This window comes from Camellia sinensis, chromosome 2 (genome assembly GCF_055761805.1).
Source record: "Camellia sinensis isolate YWXY chromosome 2, ASM5576180v1, whole genome shotgun sequence".
Taxonomy (NCBI): Eukaryota; Viridiplantae; Streptophyta; class Magnoliopsida; order Ericales; family Theaceae; genus Camellia; species Camellia sinensis.
Window position 1 is genome coordinate 37,827,906 of NC_138962.1, and position 16,233 is coordinate 37,844,138.

General features: G+C 35.7%; 2 protein-coding genes across 2 annotated transcripts in view; both read right to left on the minus strand.

Moving 5' to 3' along the window:
* Window positions 1-3,544: 3,544 nt before the first annotated feature.
* LOC145813090 (uncharacterized) lies at window positions 3,545-4,267 on the minus strand. Its single transcript, XM_082908355.1, has one exon. The coding sequence runs from the start codon at window positions 4,265-4,267 to the stop codon at window positions 3,545-3,547; it is 723 nt and encodes a 240-aa protein (XP_082764481.1).
* Window positions 4,268-6,149: 1,882 nt separating this feature from the next.
* LOC114281120 (serine carboxypeptidase-like 18) overlaps window positions 6,150-16,233 on the minus strand; it is a 34,904-nt gene continuing 24,820 nt past the window's right edge. The window contains exons 5-15 of the mRNA XM_082914117.1: window positions 13,406-13,512; window positions 13,128-13,230; window positions 12,726-12,767; window positions 12,493-12,593; window positions 12,078-12,164; window positions 10,914-11,071; window positions 10,740-10,811; window positions 9,760-9,878; window positions 7,451-7,564; window positions 6,894-6,948; window positions 6,150-6,458 (exon numbers count right to left, since the gene is read on the minus strand). Coding sequence (XP_082770243.1) covers window positions 9,869-9,878; window positions 10,740-10,811; window positions 10,914-11,071; window positions 12,078-12,164; window positions 12,493-12,593; window positions 12,726-12,767; window positions 13,128-13,230; window positions 13,406-13,504 — 672 coding nt within the window. The 5' untranslated portion in view covers window positions 13,505-13,512 and the 3' untranslated portion in view covers window positions 6,150-6,458; window positions 6,894-6,948; window positions 7,451-7,564; window positions 9,760-9,868. The remainder of the gene's footprint in view (window positions 6,459-6,893; window positions 6,949-7,450; window positions 7,565-9,759; window positions 9,879-10,739; window positions 10,812-10,913; window positions 11,072-12,077; window positions 12,165-12,492; window positions 12,594-12,725; window positions 12,768-13,127; window positions 13,231-13,405; window positions 13,513-16,233) is intronic.

Consider the following 16,233-nt stretch of genomic DNA (forward strand, 5'->3'; position numbering starts at 1 on the left):
GGGGATGATAGTGGAGGAAGAATCCAAGGAGTTCTTGGCGAGTATACCCATTATAGCTCAATCCCTCGAAGTGTATAGTTTCGAAGAACTTCAATCTGCAACAGAGTATTTCAGTCCTAATTGTTGAATTAAAGGATTTGTTTATCACGGTACAATCAATGGGAATTTTGCTACCATCAAGGAAATGAATGGAGATGTGTCGAAGGAAATGAATTTACTAAACAAGATCAGCCACTCCAATCTCATCCGCCTATCGGGTGTTTGTTTCAGCGAAGGGCATTGGTGTTTTGTTTATGAATATGCTATAAATGGACCATTGAGTGACTGGATTTATCACAACAATACCGATCAAAAGTTTCTGAATTGGACACAAAGAATGCATATTGCTTTGGATGTCTGAGTTGTGAATTTATCTGGGTTAAGTGATTTGGAGAGGGGGAATTTCTCTTATTTGAGTGAGGAAAATTTATCTGGCTTTGAGAAAAAATTTCTGAGTTGAAGCGAGTCTAGAGAAATTCTTCCCTGGTCCAAAGAAATTCTCAACTCAGAGAAATTTTAAAAGAGTTGAATTTTGTTTCTAGCATGCTGTTCAGGCGTCTAAATTTTGATAAGGTTTGAATTCATTTTGAGTTTTTAGATTATGGATTTGGTTACTTGAAATTGTGGATTGAAATTGAATGTGTGATTTGATCACAGTGGGAGAATGTGATTTGGCCATAGAAAATCAACAAATTTCTCTGGCCATTGCACAGAGAAAATTAACACAGAAAAGTAAAAGACACAATTTTCTCTGGTTTCGTTAAAACATAGAGAAAATTATGAGTAAATCAGAGAATATTAGTCAAAATACACAGAGAAAATTGTGAACAAATCACAGAGTTATTTGTGAGAAAATTAGAGAAAATTCAACCCTAGAGAAATTTCAAAACATAGAAAATCAAAAAAATTAAACAAACTAGAGAAATTTCAAATTGCTCTGTTTTGTTTGAAATTTCTCTGGATGGAAATTTGTGATTGCTAATTGTAATTTGTGACTTCTATTAATTAGATTTAAATAATTAAAAAAATTGTTGCACGCTACTGTTTGTTTTCCGAAGCACTGGAGCACCGAACCACCTGTAGCATATATGATATAGCCCACTGTTTCAATAGTACATGATTAGGGATTTGCATTCATTTAAATATTAATATTTGATTTTGCATGCTGTTTGGTTCCAGAGAAATTTGAATTTTCTCTAGTTTATAAATGAACCCAAAGAAATTTGAATTCGAATTTGAATCCGGAGAAAATTGGTTAAAATGAACCCAGAGAAATTTGAATTTTCTCTTGGTTGAACCCAGAGAAATTCTTTGGGAAGTACAGAATTTCTCTGGATGAAATTTCTCTGGAGGTGAATTTTCTCTGGACTAATTTTCTCTGGACCAATTTTTTCTGGATCATCTTGAGGGACCTTAGACATTATGAAAATATTGAGTGTCCTTTATGCTGCAAAATCTTAATACCAGGGACCTTAAAAAAAATTCCCCTATAAATTATATCAAAATTTTAAATTTTATTGTAATTTTGTTAAATCTCAGTAGAGATAAGTGTAATAGCATAGGAAAAACATTGTTCAACGAAGATCAATCAGTTGGACTATAAATTGGTCACTAAAACGGTCCAAATAAATCCTTTAAATTATTTTTTACTAAAAATTAGTGTTGTCTATGAAAATTAAACTAGTGAACCATTCAAATAGATCCCTATTTGAAACCTTATTTGAAAGAACGAGTGGAATTTGTTGGTGAGAGTGGAGTGCAAACTACTTATGATGGTTCACAAAAACAAATACAAGAGAGAATTTATAATCTGAAAACAGATTTATTACACTCAAATATTTAGAATACACTGAGGAGAGGAAACACAGTTTTACTCTCTAACTCTCTTCTTTCTTCCACACTCTGAATTCTCAAAATACATTAGCTATATATAGATAAAACTAGCAATGTGAAACCATTAAATGAAAATGTAGCTAAGGTTGTGAATTTCAAATGGTTGCAACCACATTGGACAAACTTGATTTCAGCCTCCACCTTCTACTCTTAGGCCGATGAAAAAACAATTTTTTTATTATAGGTGAAGCAAGATTACTTCACAACATCCCCTCTTCATTCAGTTGAACAGATCATTTTTCAATGGCTTTGTGAAAATATCTGCAAGCTGATCTTGAGATTTGCAAGAAAGTAACTCCACCTCTCTCTTTTTCACATGCTCTCGGATGAAATGATAGCGGGTATCAATATGCTTACTTCTTTCATGATAAATTGGGTTCTTTGCTAATGCAATTACTGAGCGATTATCAACGTAGATTTTTGTAAAATTTTCTTGTGGAAATCCTAAATGCTTTAGCACATTTCTTAGCCAAATTGCATGACACACAGCTGAGTTGGTTACAAGTCGATAACGTCACAATAGCTTGCTTCTTGGACGACCATGTGAAGGCTGTATCTCCCACAAAGAAAGTAAATCCCGTAGTACTTTTTCATTTATCCAAGCCACGTCCCCAGTCGCTATCTGAGTAGCCAACAAGACTGAACTTATCAGTTGGTTTATAAAATAAACCATCATCGATTGTACCTTTGATGTAGCGAAGAATTCTCTTTGCTGCATAAAGGTGTGATGGATCTGGTGTTTCCATATATTTGCTAATCATTCTTACTCCATAGAGTATGTCTGGCCTGGTGCAAGTAAGATAACGAAGACTTCCAACTAAGCTCTTGAAATAAGTTGGATCCACATCACCCGTCTTTGTACCTTTTTTTAGCTCCACTCCACTGTCTACAGGAGTGTTTGCTGAATTGCAATTCTTCATTCCATATCTTTTGGGAATCTCCTTAGCATAACCACTTTGGGAAATAAAAATTCCATCTTTTCTTTGTGCCACTTCAATGCCAAGAAAATGAGCCATTAATCCAATATCTGTCATTTCAAATTCTTGGACCATGCTTCTTTTAAATTCTTTGAACATAGTTGGATTATTTCCAATAAAAATTAGATCATCAACATAAAGACAAGCAAGCAACACGCTTCTATCAGCTTCCTTCTTCAAATAGAGTGCATGCTCATATGGGCAATTTTCAAAACCATTGTTATGAAAATACTAATCAATTCTAGTTTTCCATGCACGCGGAGCTTGCTTCAATCCATAAAGTGCTTTCTTCAATTTGTACACTGTCTTCATGCCCATTCTGAACATACCCCGAAGGCTGTTTAATATAGATTTCTTCTTCAAGAAAACCATTGAGAAATGCAGATTTCACATCAAGTTGATAGATCTGCCACTTGTGTTGGGCAGCCAAAGAAATCATTAGCCTGATAGTCTCCAACCAGGCAACTGGAGGAAACACCTCTCCATAATCAATTCCAACTTTCTGCTTGTAACCTTTTGCCACTAATCTTGCCTTATAGCGTTGCACTTCGCCTTGTGCATTCCTCTTTGTCTAGTATACCCATTTCACTCCAATGGGTTTGTGTCCCTTCAGTAGACTAGTAAGCTTCCATGTGTCATTTTTTCTCAATGGCATGAATTTCTTCATCCATTGCTTTTTTCCATTGATCTTCTTGGATGGCTTCTGAGAAAGTAAATGGATCACTATCTGTGAGTAGGCAGAATAAATTCAGATCTTGTTCTTCTGTTGCTTCATATATCTCTTGCAAATTTCTCATTGGTCTTGGTTGTTTGAAAAAACTATCATCTGATGATGATGATGATGATGTTGCATCACCTCTGTGAGAAACTGGCGATCTAGGTGCAGGTATTCTATGTGGAGGAGTTTGTGGCTCATCTTGAACTTCTCTTGTGATTTCAATCGGAGCTTTTGACGTTTCATCTTCAAGAATGAGTTCTGCATCTTTAACAACTTCATCTTGATTCCAATTCCAAGCTTCTTCTTCTTCAAATATCACATCTCTACTCACGATCACCTTTCTGGTAATGGGATTATACAACTTGTATCCCATTGTTCTGTCTCCATATTCGACAAGGATACATTTTTCTCTCTTATCATCGAGCTTGGTTCTTCTTGGTTTTGGAATCTTGGTGTATGCAACACACCCAAATATTCTGAGATGGATGACACTTGGCTTATGTGAACTCCAAGCCTCTTCTGGAGTCATAGAGTGAAGGCTCTTGGTTGGGCATCTATTTAGCAGATATACAGCACATGATACGGCTTCAGCCCAAAATTGCTTGGGCAATCCTTTTCCTTTCAACATGCTCCGTGCCATATCTAAGATTGTGCGATTCTTCTTTTCAGCAACACCATTCAGCTGTGGCGTATAGGATGGTGTTATTTGATACTTGGTTCCATGCTCTGATACCACTGTTGGTGGGAGTGGGGTGCAAACCACTGGTGGTGATTCACAATGAGAGGATTAACACTGAACCAAACTTTACTTAAATTCACTCAAATAATTCTGAAAAAGAAAACAGAGAATGAACTACAATCTTCTCTCTTTTATTTTCTCATCTGATTAACAATGGTCAATGTTCTGTTGAAGTACTTAGAAATTGACTCATTCTTATTCATGTACAGCATCTCGAATTCGCCACGTAACACTTGGAGTCGAACTCTGATCGTCTTCTCAATTCCACGGTGTGAATTGCGAAGAATACTCCATGCCTCTTTAGAGGTTGCTGTTGCTGAAATCTTCTCAAAGCGTGACTCATCAATGCCTTGATAGAACAGATACAAGGCATTTTTATCTCTTTTCCTTGAATCTTTTAACGCCATCTTTTGAGCTTCATTTAAATTTCCTTCATCTTCGAGAGTAGTTGGCTCGTCATATCCTCAATCCACTAACTCTCACAAATCTTGTGAGGCTAGTAGGACTTATATTTGAATACTTTAATTTTCATAGTTCTCCTTGTTGAAAGAAATTGTTTGTGTTAGCCATTGGTTGACTTTAAGAAATCTGTAAATTTTCAGAAAGGAATTTGCAAATTCTGACCATACAGATGTGTCCGGAATATTCCAAAAAGTTGGGAAGCACTATTGGATCACCAAAAACGGACTTCAAACGGCTTAGATATAGCAAAAACAATTGAACAGTTCAGATCGGCAGAATCTGGAACTTATGAGAAGCAGCGGATTATTTCTCCGGATCGGATGACGTCAGCGTGACGTCAGTGGCGTGGCTTGGCTCGGTCTGCGACTTGGCAGCGCGACTCGTCTGCGGCTCAGCTCGGCTTGTGGCTCGACTCGGCTTGACGGCTCAGTTCGACTTGTGGCTTGGCTTGGCTTGGCTTGCTGGCTCAGCTCGGCTTGTGGCTCGGCTCGGCTTGACGACTTAGATGACGTCAATAATGACGTCGTCAATGACGTCAGCTCCTGGATACGGATGTTGGCTAATGGATTGGATCGTATGTCAGACAAGTCGGACTCTGCAAATCCGGGCAAAGAAGATGCGTGGAATCGCATGGACGCGTTTCTGCGCATGGCGACGGCGTCAGAAGGCGCGTGGGGGGCGTGTGAGCTCTGTGGGACTCGGTTTTCAACGTGGTTTTTTCCAGTGTGATCGTCTCGATGAGACCTATGCACTGGTGTGTTCAAAAATTTATTTCAACAACTTTGATTTCTAGGCAAGATTTGAAATGATACTCTGTTCTATTGTTTTTTGAAAGAAATAGACCCTCATGGTGCTTTGATACCACTATTGGTGAGAGTGGAGTGCAAACCACTCATGGTGGTTCACAAAAACAAATACAAGAGAGAATTTATAATCTGAAAACAGATTTATTACCCTCAAATATTTAGAATACACTGAGGAGAGAAAACCCAGTTTTACTCTCTAACTCTCTTCTTTCTTCCACACTCTGAATTCTCAAAATACGTTAGCTATATATAGATAAAGCTAGCCATGTGAAACCATTAATTGAAAATGCAGCTGAGGTTGTGAATTTCAAACGGTTGCAACCACATTTGACAAACTTGATTTCAGCCTCCATCTTCTACTCTTAGGCCGGTGGAAAAACAATTTTTTTATTATAGGTGAAATAAGATTACTTCACAACAGAATTTATATTTCTCTTTTTCTTCATTTTATTTATTTCCTCTTCTTTTTTTTTTTAATTTATAATTATTTGTTGAATATATCATGGATAAATATGTGATTTTTCAAATTATTTTATTCCATCATTATGTCCAAACTAATAAAAGCTGCCAACGAAAATGGAAGCAGCTTAATTATTCAGCTAACCAAACAGTCAAATAAGTTTATTTCCTATGCTACCCTCTTTATTACAAATACAGAAAGGATATCTAATGGGAACTCTAGTTTAATTGAATATAAGATAACATGGAATTGGATTGAAGATGCTGAGAGTGTTAATATCAAAGATTGTAATAAGCAAGCCACCTTTGAAGCATAGGAAGACATTCTTTAGGCTTATATTCTCTAGAGTTGTGTGACCTACTCCCTGTAAAAACCAAACAAACAACATAAATATTATATATAGTTTATTTCATTTAGGTTTTTTCTTGGAGAGAATTAAGAAATGGTATTTAGGCTCCGTTTGATTTAGTTTTGAGAATCAGTTTTGAAAGATAGTCTTTTTAAAAGAGTTTGCAAAATTTAAAATTTTGTTTGGTTGTATATTTTGAAAATAGTTTGAGATGATTTGCAATTTTTGGTGTAGTTGAATAGATAGGTGTAAGAAAAAAATTGATTAATTAATATGCAAAATGTGAGAGAAAGAGAGGAGAGGGGAAAAAAAAATGATTAATTGATGTATAAGATGTGAAAGAAGGAGAGAAAAGAAAACAATTTTTCAAAATTTGTAAACCAAATAAATTTTTTGAAATTTTCATTTCGAAAATTGATTTGAAAATGTAACCCAACACAATTTCCTTGCCTTCACAGTTGCAAATGTCAGATGAAATCCTTTCTCTACATACTTCATTGTGTACCTACAAAGGGAAAAAAGAGAAGGTAATTCTTTATGTAGTTTTATCCAAATTAGATTTTAGTGTATTATTTTAATTTGAACAATGTTGATTCTAAACTTTAAGTTTAGTTTCAATTTGATATTTTCGTCCAAATTAGCATCATGTAATTATTTAGAAAGTTTTTAATTTAAATGAAAAAAATCAAAATGAAATGAAACTTAAAAATTTAGGATTAACATTCCTCATGTTGGAAAAATAAACACTAAAACAAAATTCCGGTCGAACTATAAAAATGAAAATTATAATTTACTCAAAAAAATAAATTAGTGATATAATGGTAAGATAGAAGTGGTTTACCCTGCAATTAATGTATGTAAACGTGGTGTACCAGACCAATTAGTATGCGAAACTTTTAATTATTACAATCAAAAGATCATTGATTAAAGTAAAACCCGGATTAAAATTTATGAGCGAAAAGTATAATTTAGATTAAAAACTGTCTAGCAAATATCTAAGAACTAACCCGCCAACATGACCATCAACAAACCATGGTCTCCAATCCTCGTCAACAGGTAAAGCTAGAGAATCTATCCATTTTTGTGTACCCACATATGGAATTGCCATGTCATGATCACCACTGTGAAAAGGCAAAAATTAAACATTAATTGTTAATAGTCACAAATTTAAACCCCTGTTCAACATTATTTTCAAGCAAGAAAATTCACAAATCTAGTACATAAAAAAATTGAGCAACTTTCCTTTTGGAAAATATAGCGATCCCGGGTTTACCCTTGTTGTACAGTGATCCGGACATGGGTCCGTAGATGTTGGTAGTTGTTCTTTATCTTGTTTACATTCCTTTTTCTTCATATTTGAGTTATAAAATGTGTTGGGCAGGTTTGTTACAGGTTGGTTGAGTTTAGAAACCAAAACTAGTTGCCCAGATTTTTTGGCCTGTCCGCTCGAGCGGGGGTGTTGGCGCTCGAGCGGGGAATACACCCATCCAGTATTTCTTGTGCAGTGTTGTACGCTCGAGCGTGGGTTTGGCCGCTCGAGCGGGGTTGTGTGAGTTCCGCTCGAGCGTAGAGTTGGGAGCTCGAGCGGAGGCCTGGTTCTGTAAAAGTGCTGGGAGAGTGCATTCTGCGCTCGAGCGGGAGTTGGTGCGCTCGAGCGGAAGTCTGTGAGTTACGCTCGAGCGAAGTGTTTTACGCTCGAGTGGACCACTGGGTTTTAGCTCCGTGTTTTGACTTTTCAAATCACTTTTTCACTTCCTCTTCTCTCTCCTACTTTTCCAAAAACACCATTGTTAAGCCTCTCACTCTAGATACTACCTTCTCTCTAGGTTTTGATCTAGTAGGAGTGATTTGCTCACCTTTGGCCTTTACAAAAAAGTTGTTGATCGTCGAGGGCTATATTTTAATCTGAAAATTTCGAGTTTTGGAGCACGTTGGGTTTTGTCACCTTCTCCTTTTTGGCTTAAACTTCAAGGTAGGGATATCCTACTCCTCTCTATGGGTTTTGTCTTTAAATTTTGGCATTTTGAGATGTTGGAGTTGGTTTGGTAATTTTGTGAAAGTTTGGGGCTTTTGTGCAATTTTACAAAAGTTGGGGTTTTATTCATAATAAACCTAGATGCATGTTTGGCATGGAGAAATTGAATGAACGTTAAATCATTAATGAAAATGGGACCTAAGGGTTGAAATGGTAATTATGGAAAATGGCCTAATTACATTGTTTAATTAATTGGGATAATTAATTGTGAGAAATGAGGAAAAGAAATGTTGATTGAATATCCATTGTGCATTTATTTTCTGTTTAGAAATAACTGCTTTGGGCTATCGGTGGAGGATAGTCGTGATTGTTGTAGACAATGTATGATGATTAGGCAAACTGAAACTAATCAATGAAATGTGTCATGGAACTTGACGGTTGATAGAATACATTAACTGTATGTGTTGGGTGATTGTATATAGAACCATTGTGTTTGTATACGTTATGTGTAGAGGAGGAGATAGGGGATGTACTCCGCGGTTTAGGGGAAGATAGGGAATGTACCTCTAAACCGGATAGTGTTGGGAGAAGATAGGGGATGAACTGTAGATACAGCTCTTATGCTTGTCTAGTAAAGTGAAGATAGAGCTCATATGCTTATCTTTGTGATGTGTGGATATAGCTTATATGCTTATCTGTGGATATTGTTGTTATACATATCTGTTGAGAATGTGGATATAGCTTATATGCTTATCTGAATGTGGGATATAGTTTTTATACATATCTGTGGAAATGATGATAGAGCTAGCATGCTTATCTGTTGAAAAAGAGAAAATGAAAGGAAACTTGGACTCATAAGTCGTGAGACATAAATATGTGATTTATGTGATTGTATCAGTGTTGGCCATCTATCAATTGCTAATCTTTTAGTCATTGTTCATGGTTGGTTTAGTATATTTCTACTGGGCTGTGGCTCACCCTATATGGGAATATCATTTTCAGGTACTGGTAGCATGCCACCTCCAAGGACATAGCTGGGAGGCTAGAGGCGGACATACTTTTGTCGCTTAACTTTTGATGTATTACATGTAACTTCAAGCCAAGGGCTTAATGTGTAAACGAGTTAGTACTCTTTTGTTGTAACCAAGTGTTAACTTGGAAAGCTGTAAGCCCGTAGGGCATTTTGTTTTGATGTTAACATGTAATACTTATGTAATGGAACTTTAATGAATAAAAGAATGTGGTTAGCTTATATGTAAATGCATGTCTTATCTGATGGGTCTAATGTTGTTATTTTGAAGGCGTTACAGAAAATACCAATATAGTTGTGAAAGACATGACCTGTAAATTAGAGATCGGAGATCTGTATGGCTGAGATTTCGGTGATATTCGATGCTTGTTAAGAGATCTTCATTGTAGGACAATGTCTTATTACATCTTACCCATTTCTCTATTGATCCCTGTTTTTTCCCACAAAATAAATAAATAAAGTGAAAAATTAATTTGAATTTAAATACTTGGACAAATTATAGTAGTGGTCTATGTGATTTATTGTTGATGTTAATATAATCCATATAATTTTAATTATAACAGATTATCTTTTAATTTTGTATTTTATGTTAGATTTATTCAATTAATAATGACCACCAAGATATGTAACTAAAAATGATCCTGCCTTAGTCACGTACTTATTTTGTAATAGCAAAATGATAAAATCAATAAATAACATATTTAATAGAAAATAGCCACCCTCAACTATTCATTTTTTATGGACAAAATAATAAAATGAACAAATACTAATCACAATAACGGGCACCAAATAAATGCAAGAAGTAAACTAGAAAGAATAATAGTGTAAGTTGCATACATATCAAAATTTCAAATATCAATCTATATTTTTTAGGATATTGCCCTTTTGATATCAATATATTTGATAAACTGGTTAGAATGATCGCGACACCTAATTTCAATATGCTCAATACCATTACACTGCGATTGATAGCAATACATATGAAACAATGTGTGAGTTAGATCTAATTCTTGTACGGTGAAACTCACACATGAAATGAATTTCAATTATCTAACATGTTTTCTAGAACAATCTTGTAGATACCGCAATTCTGAATCTTCTTACGAAAGTCTAAGAACCCAGAAAATTTAACTAGAAATTTAATTAGAAAAATGATATGTAGGCTAGATCTAATTCTTGTACAGTAAGACCCACACATTGAAATGAATTTCAATCATCCAATTTTAATAAATTTGTTTGGAATAATTTTCTAGTTACTTAGCAGCTCTGAATCTTATAAATCAAAAAGTACCTTTCGGATGTGAAGAGCCTTTTGAACCCTTTCATCATTTGCCCAAATGTCAGAGAGCACATAATTATACATCTAGAGAAGAGAACACATAAACCAGTTACAATTATACAGTTTTTTTTTGTATATGATCAATTGTCTGGAGAGAGAGAGAGAGAGACAGAGAGAGAGATATACTCGGCACCATAGTTTCCTGTCATGTGATGGTGGAAGGAGGAAATGCAAAGATTCTCTTCAATCAAACTTCTATCCCAATATTTTAGTTTAGTTGAATGTGGGGAAGAAAATTCACAATTAGGTTCCAGAATATTTGCAAGGTCTATGTTGTAAAGGCACTGTAAATTCAGAGATACATTAATTCGTTACTAATGGCAAAAAATATAAAAAAATAAAAACACAATAATAATATTATAAATCATCGGGTTAATGGCACTTTACACCCTGTAAATTAAAAAGTTGCAGTTGCACCTAACAGTCTTGTCTCTGCATTTTTAATTTTCAATATATTCTAAATGAATTTAAAATTTAAGAATGCAAACTGTAATATATACAAAATTATAGGGTGCAGAGTGCAACATTTTATGTTACAAGGTACTTTTATAAAAGGGTAAATTACACTTTTAACCATTTTTAACTCTGATTTTATTTTAGTCCCTATTGTTTCAAATTGAACAATTTAGTCCATATATTTTAAGTCTAGTTTTAGTTTGGTCATTTCGTTCAAATTGGAGATTAAAATTAACAGTTTTGAGATATTTGTCAATCTCCAAAACTATACTAGGACAAAGAAAAAAATAAGTGAAAATTTTGATGGAATAATCAAACTGAAACTGAACTTAAAGGGCGTGTTTGATTTGATGGATTAGAGCATGAGATTGAGATTATTAATCCGTAGGGCCAATTATCCTATGATTGTTTTAACGTTTTGATTTAGGATTATTAATGCAATGGATAATTAATCTAACAAATTTGTACGATTATTAGTAATGGTGTAGGGGTGAGATTATTAATCCAATAGATAATTTATCCTATTAATCCAATTGGATAGTGAATACCACACTAATTTAATAGGATTATTAGTACCTGACTATTAGTCTTGTAAATCAAACATGACCAAAGTGTATAGACCAAATTGTTTGAACTGAAATAAAAGAGACCAAAGTAAAATTTGAATCAAATTATAGTAATGAAAAATATAATTTACCCCTTTTAATAAAACCACAAAGTGCAAGTAAAAAAATTATTTTGTAAGAGGAAAAGTGCAATTTCAACAAAATTATAAACAATAAAGTGCCACTAACCTAAATCATCTCATGTAAAACCAAAATGATAGTCACTTACATTTGTGACAAGTTGAAGACCCTTTATACATGGTGCATTGTTGGGATCTACATCCAAATACTCACCGTGACAGTTTGTTTTTGTTGACTAAAAAAAGTCACAAAGCAATGCAAATTTCATTAATATCAGATATTGATTGAAATGAGAAAAATAAATAAAGCAAAAATAAATAGATAAAATAATAATAATAAAATGAGATGAACTAGTCTGTGAGGACACGGTATTAATGCTAAATTGCTAATGAGTTCTGAAGATATTAGGGGAAATTAAAACTCGGACACTATCTTTCATGGTCTAAGGATCTAAATCATTGTTTGGTTTGATTTTCTGATTATTATTATTATTATTATTATTATTATTTTTTTTTGAAAAAAATTGAAACTAATTTGGTTTAAATTTAGTGGAAGAGAAGTACCTCATAAAGTCCATCCGATATAAGTGCAAGTCGGTGAGCAAATTCAACTCTGGAATATGGATCATCATGCTCATGTGTTAGTGGGTTCCCAAGTATGTATCCCCGTCTCAATTTTAAAAAATAAAAATAAAAATAAAAATAGATTATTGAACTATAAACCATATGAATACATGAAGCATTATTATTTATGAAACATCAAAGTTATTTTAGTTTTAAAAAAATTTGATCATTTACTTTGAGCTTAATTAGGGGCTCAACTCCAACTTCCAAGTTGCCTGCAATAAGGAAAAAAAAAAAAAATGATTAAACAGGGAAAATCATGTTTGACACAACACAAGCTAAAAAGTTTAAATTCTTGTTAGTGCTTCATATATTTTAAATCTAATTTTAATTTGGTTATTTCATCTAAATTGAAAGTTAACAGTAATTTGGATAGAATGATTAAATTGAAACAAAACTTAAAGTGTATAGACTCAATTACTCAAACAAAAACATTAGGAACAAGTGAAATTTGAGCCAAATTATAATGACAAAAATTGTAATTTAAAAGAAAAAAAAGAACCAGAAGAAAAAAAAAAAAGAGAAGAAGTATGAAACTTTTGGTATTGGAAATGTAATATAGCATGATTACATACCTACATATATTTTCTGAACAATGATAGGCACAATCAAACCAGAATAGGAATCGCCAGAAATGTAGAGCTCATTTGACAAAAATTGTGGGTGATCCATTAGCCACTGCATTGCAAATTACATAATAACCAAAACTAGGTTTAAAATAAATTGCATTCTTACACTAATTAAGTGCTCAACTGTTACTTAAACATATGACAAATATTCAATTGGGGCTCAAGATCAGGTGATCAAACAAACACCAAATCATTTTCCATTATTGCATGAATTCTGTACCCACTATCATCAAGAAATTGTATATCTGTCGCGGATAATTGATCATCAAGGACATAGCTTTCCCAATTGTTTGCATAGGAGAATCCAGTGCCAACTGGTGCATCTAAAAATATTATTGTACAGGAAAGAAATAAACCTTCTTGTATAATCCTGTTGATCAAGTCTGCGCTCCTCCAAACGTTGTCGCTTTACTCCCTGAAAACACAAACGTGAGCTAGCCGGCGAGTGTGTGTCGGAAACCTCTCCGATGCCTAAGTCAGTAAGCTTGACAAATAGACAAAAGCTCTGTGTATCCAGAAAACAAAGTTGTGTTACCTCTCCATAGCTGATGTTGTGAGCTTTTATAAGTTTCGTGTGACACAATCCTAGTAGGACTTTTACTCCTCCATGTAGAGTCCTTCTATGATTCATACTTCTGAAAGATAATGCTTATCCTTCAACACCCCCTCACTGCTTAAACCAAGTGAGATGGTTCTATCATGGTAGGTTTCTAATAGGACCGAGGTAATTATGGCTATGCTGAGCCGCAGAGTAGGCCGAACTATCCTTAGTTCGGTTCTTCCTTTCACTACACCTTATCTCGGTTCTCTCATGTACAAACCATGGTGTGATTAGATCGAGCTACCGAATAGTAAGGTTCTGACCGTTCTAACCACAATACGCCATGACCGGGCTAACTCTGAGACCGGACTAACTTCAAAGCGTCTTTAGACCGGAGTAACTTCAAGTCTCCTCCGGACCGGACTAGCTTCGGGGCTCTAGGACCGGACTAACTTCAAAGCCTTTTTACTCAGCCCTTCGTATTGCGGCCCATGACGGCCCATTACCCAGCTCGGCCCAATTTTCATATAAATTACCCTCTCAATTGACCCTTAATTCCATCTGCGTAGCATGATAGGGATTACCTGTTATATCAGCCGAGCTAAGGTTTTTAAGCCTTTCCAGCCGAGCTAAAATCCTTTAGCTTTTCCAGCCGAGCTAAAACCCTTTAGCTTTTCCAACCGAGTTAATACCCTTTAGCCTATCCAACCGAGCTAAATTCACACCGGGCTCTAGCTGTCCGGTCAAAACGTCTCTTCAATCACAGCAACTGAATCGCTTCTTATTCCAATGACACGTGGCAGACGCTGATTGGCTCAATGCAGCTGTCACGCCGTCTTCGTACTCCGTGTTTTTTGAACAGTCCCGCCCAAATTTTGGGCTTTCTAACAAAAACAAATCCTAAGGCAAAAATCCCCCACTTCTACTATTCATCCTCTTCCTTCTCTCTGAGTTCTCATTGTTCTTCGTCTTTTGAAAGAGCTCGTGTTTTGCTGCTGCCTTTTGCTTTCATCCTCTAAGCTCTTTGATCTTCATCAGGTAAGTACTGCACCTCTATCTTGCTTTCCTTGTTTTCGTACTTTGTTTTGTGGTCTTTGCATTTGCTTTCTCTCATTCTTGGCACACTGTTTCTGTTTTTGCAAAACATATGTTCTTGCTCCACCTTGCGTTTTCTAGGAAAAACTCCATAAGAACCTCATGAACTTCATGAAGTAATCTATAAAACAGTGTTTGATCCACAATTACCATATAACCGAACTAAAAAGTAGTTTATAGTCAATGTCCTTCTATCAGAGACTTTACCCGAACTAGCACTCCATGTTGGTACCAGTAGTTTGAATAAGTCAAACCACTTCTTGATAGACCTTAGCCGAGGTAAACGAACCGAACTAAGTCCGAACGTAGCATAATGAAACCTTATCGTTCGACCGAGCTAGGTCTTTGGGGCTAAGCCAGCTTTCTAAGTTTTTAGGCCGAACTCAGAAAGCTGTCCCTAGAGGCTTAACCGATCTGACTGAGCCTTCTCTTTAACCGAGATAGCGAATCGCTTTGCCAAGACCGAGCTATCGAACCGCCTGCTTAATCTAAGCTACTAAGCATCTTGTTGAAACCGAGATAGAACCTATAGCATCCCACACACCCGAAGTAGGACTCCTATTCTTGCTTTTATTTTGTAGCACGGTCCAATGACCTGCGCTTAACCCCTTTGTTTTCCACTTTGCAGACTTAGGTTGCCCAGGCACTCCACTGCGCGCCCAGCCGAGCTACTGAGCACAATTTTGCGACCGAACTAATTCATCCATAATTTAAAAAATAAATGGGGAAGTATAGGTTTTTGGTAGAAACCCCTGGTGGCTTGGCCGAATTCCGAAGGGATTACAACATCCCTGACGACGTCCAGCTTATTCTGGCCGAACAAGATACCCTTTCATGGGGAAAACAGGGCTATGTACCTTTCACCCTCCTATCAACCATGGAAACCGGACTAAGATTCCCCGTTCAACCCTTGATTTGTGAATTTCTAAGACAAACCAGAATAAGCCCAACTCAACTTTCCACCAATTCTTATCGTATAATAATGGGTATAGCCGAACTAAACCGCCTAGCCGGTCTTAACCTCGGTCTAGCCGAAATATTCCACCAATACTCCATTGGTTCCAAAGATGACGGCTGGGTCTACTACCTTAGGACACGCCATCGCAGAGAAAAAATAATAAAAGATACGTCGGATAAGGACTTAAACGATGATGACTTTTTCTGGGTGTCTGGCAATTTTGAAGACCAGCAAGCCCAAATCCCTGGCCGAATAAAGGAGTACCTGGTATAATTACTTCGGTTTTTGGTATGCTTTACTTTATTTCGGTTACCTGCTCCTGAATCGAACTAACAGTTTGCCTTCTTTATGCAGATTCAGCCCATCTTCAATCACTTTACAGCTACCCCAATCTAGGCACTCTCCGCGCCGCACTACGGTACCCAGAACGGAGTTGGGCCAAGCTGTTAAATTTTGAA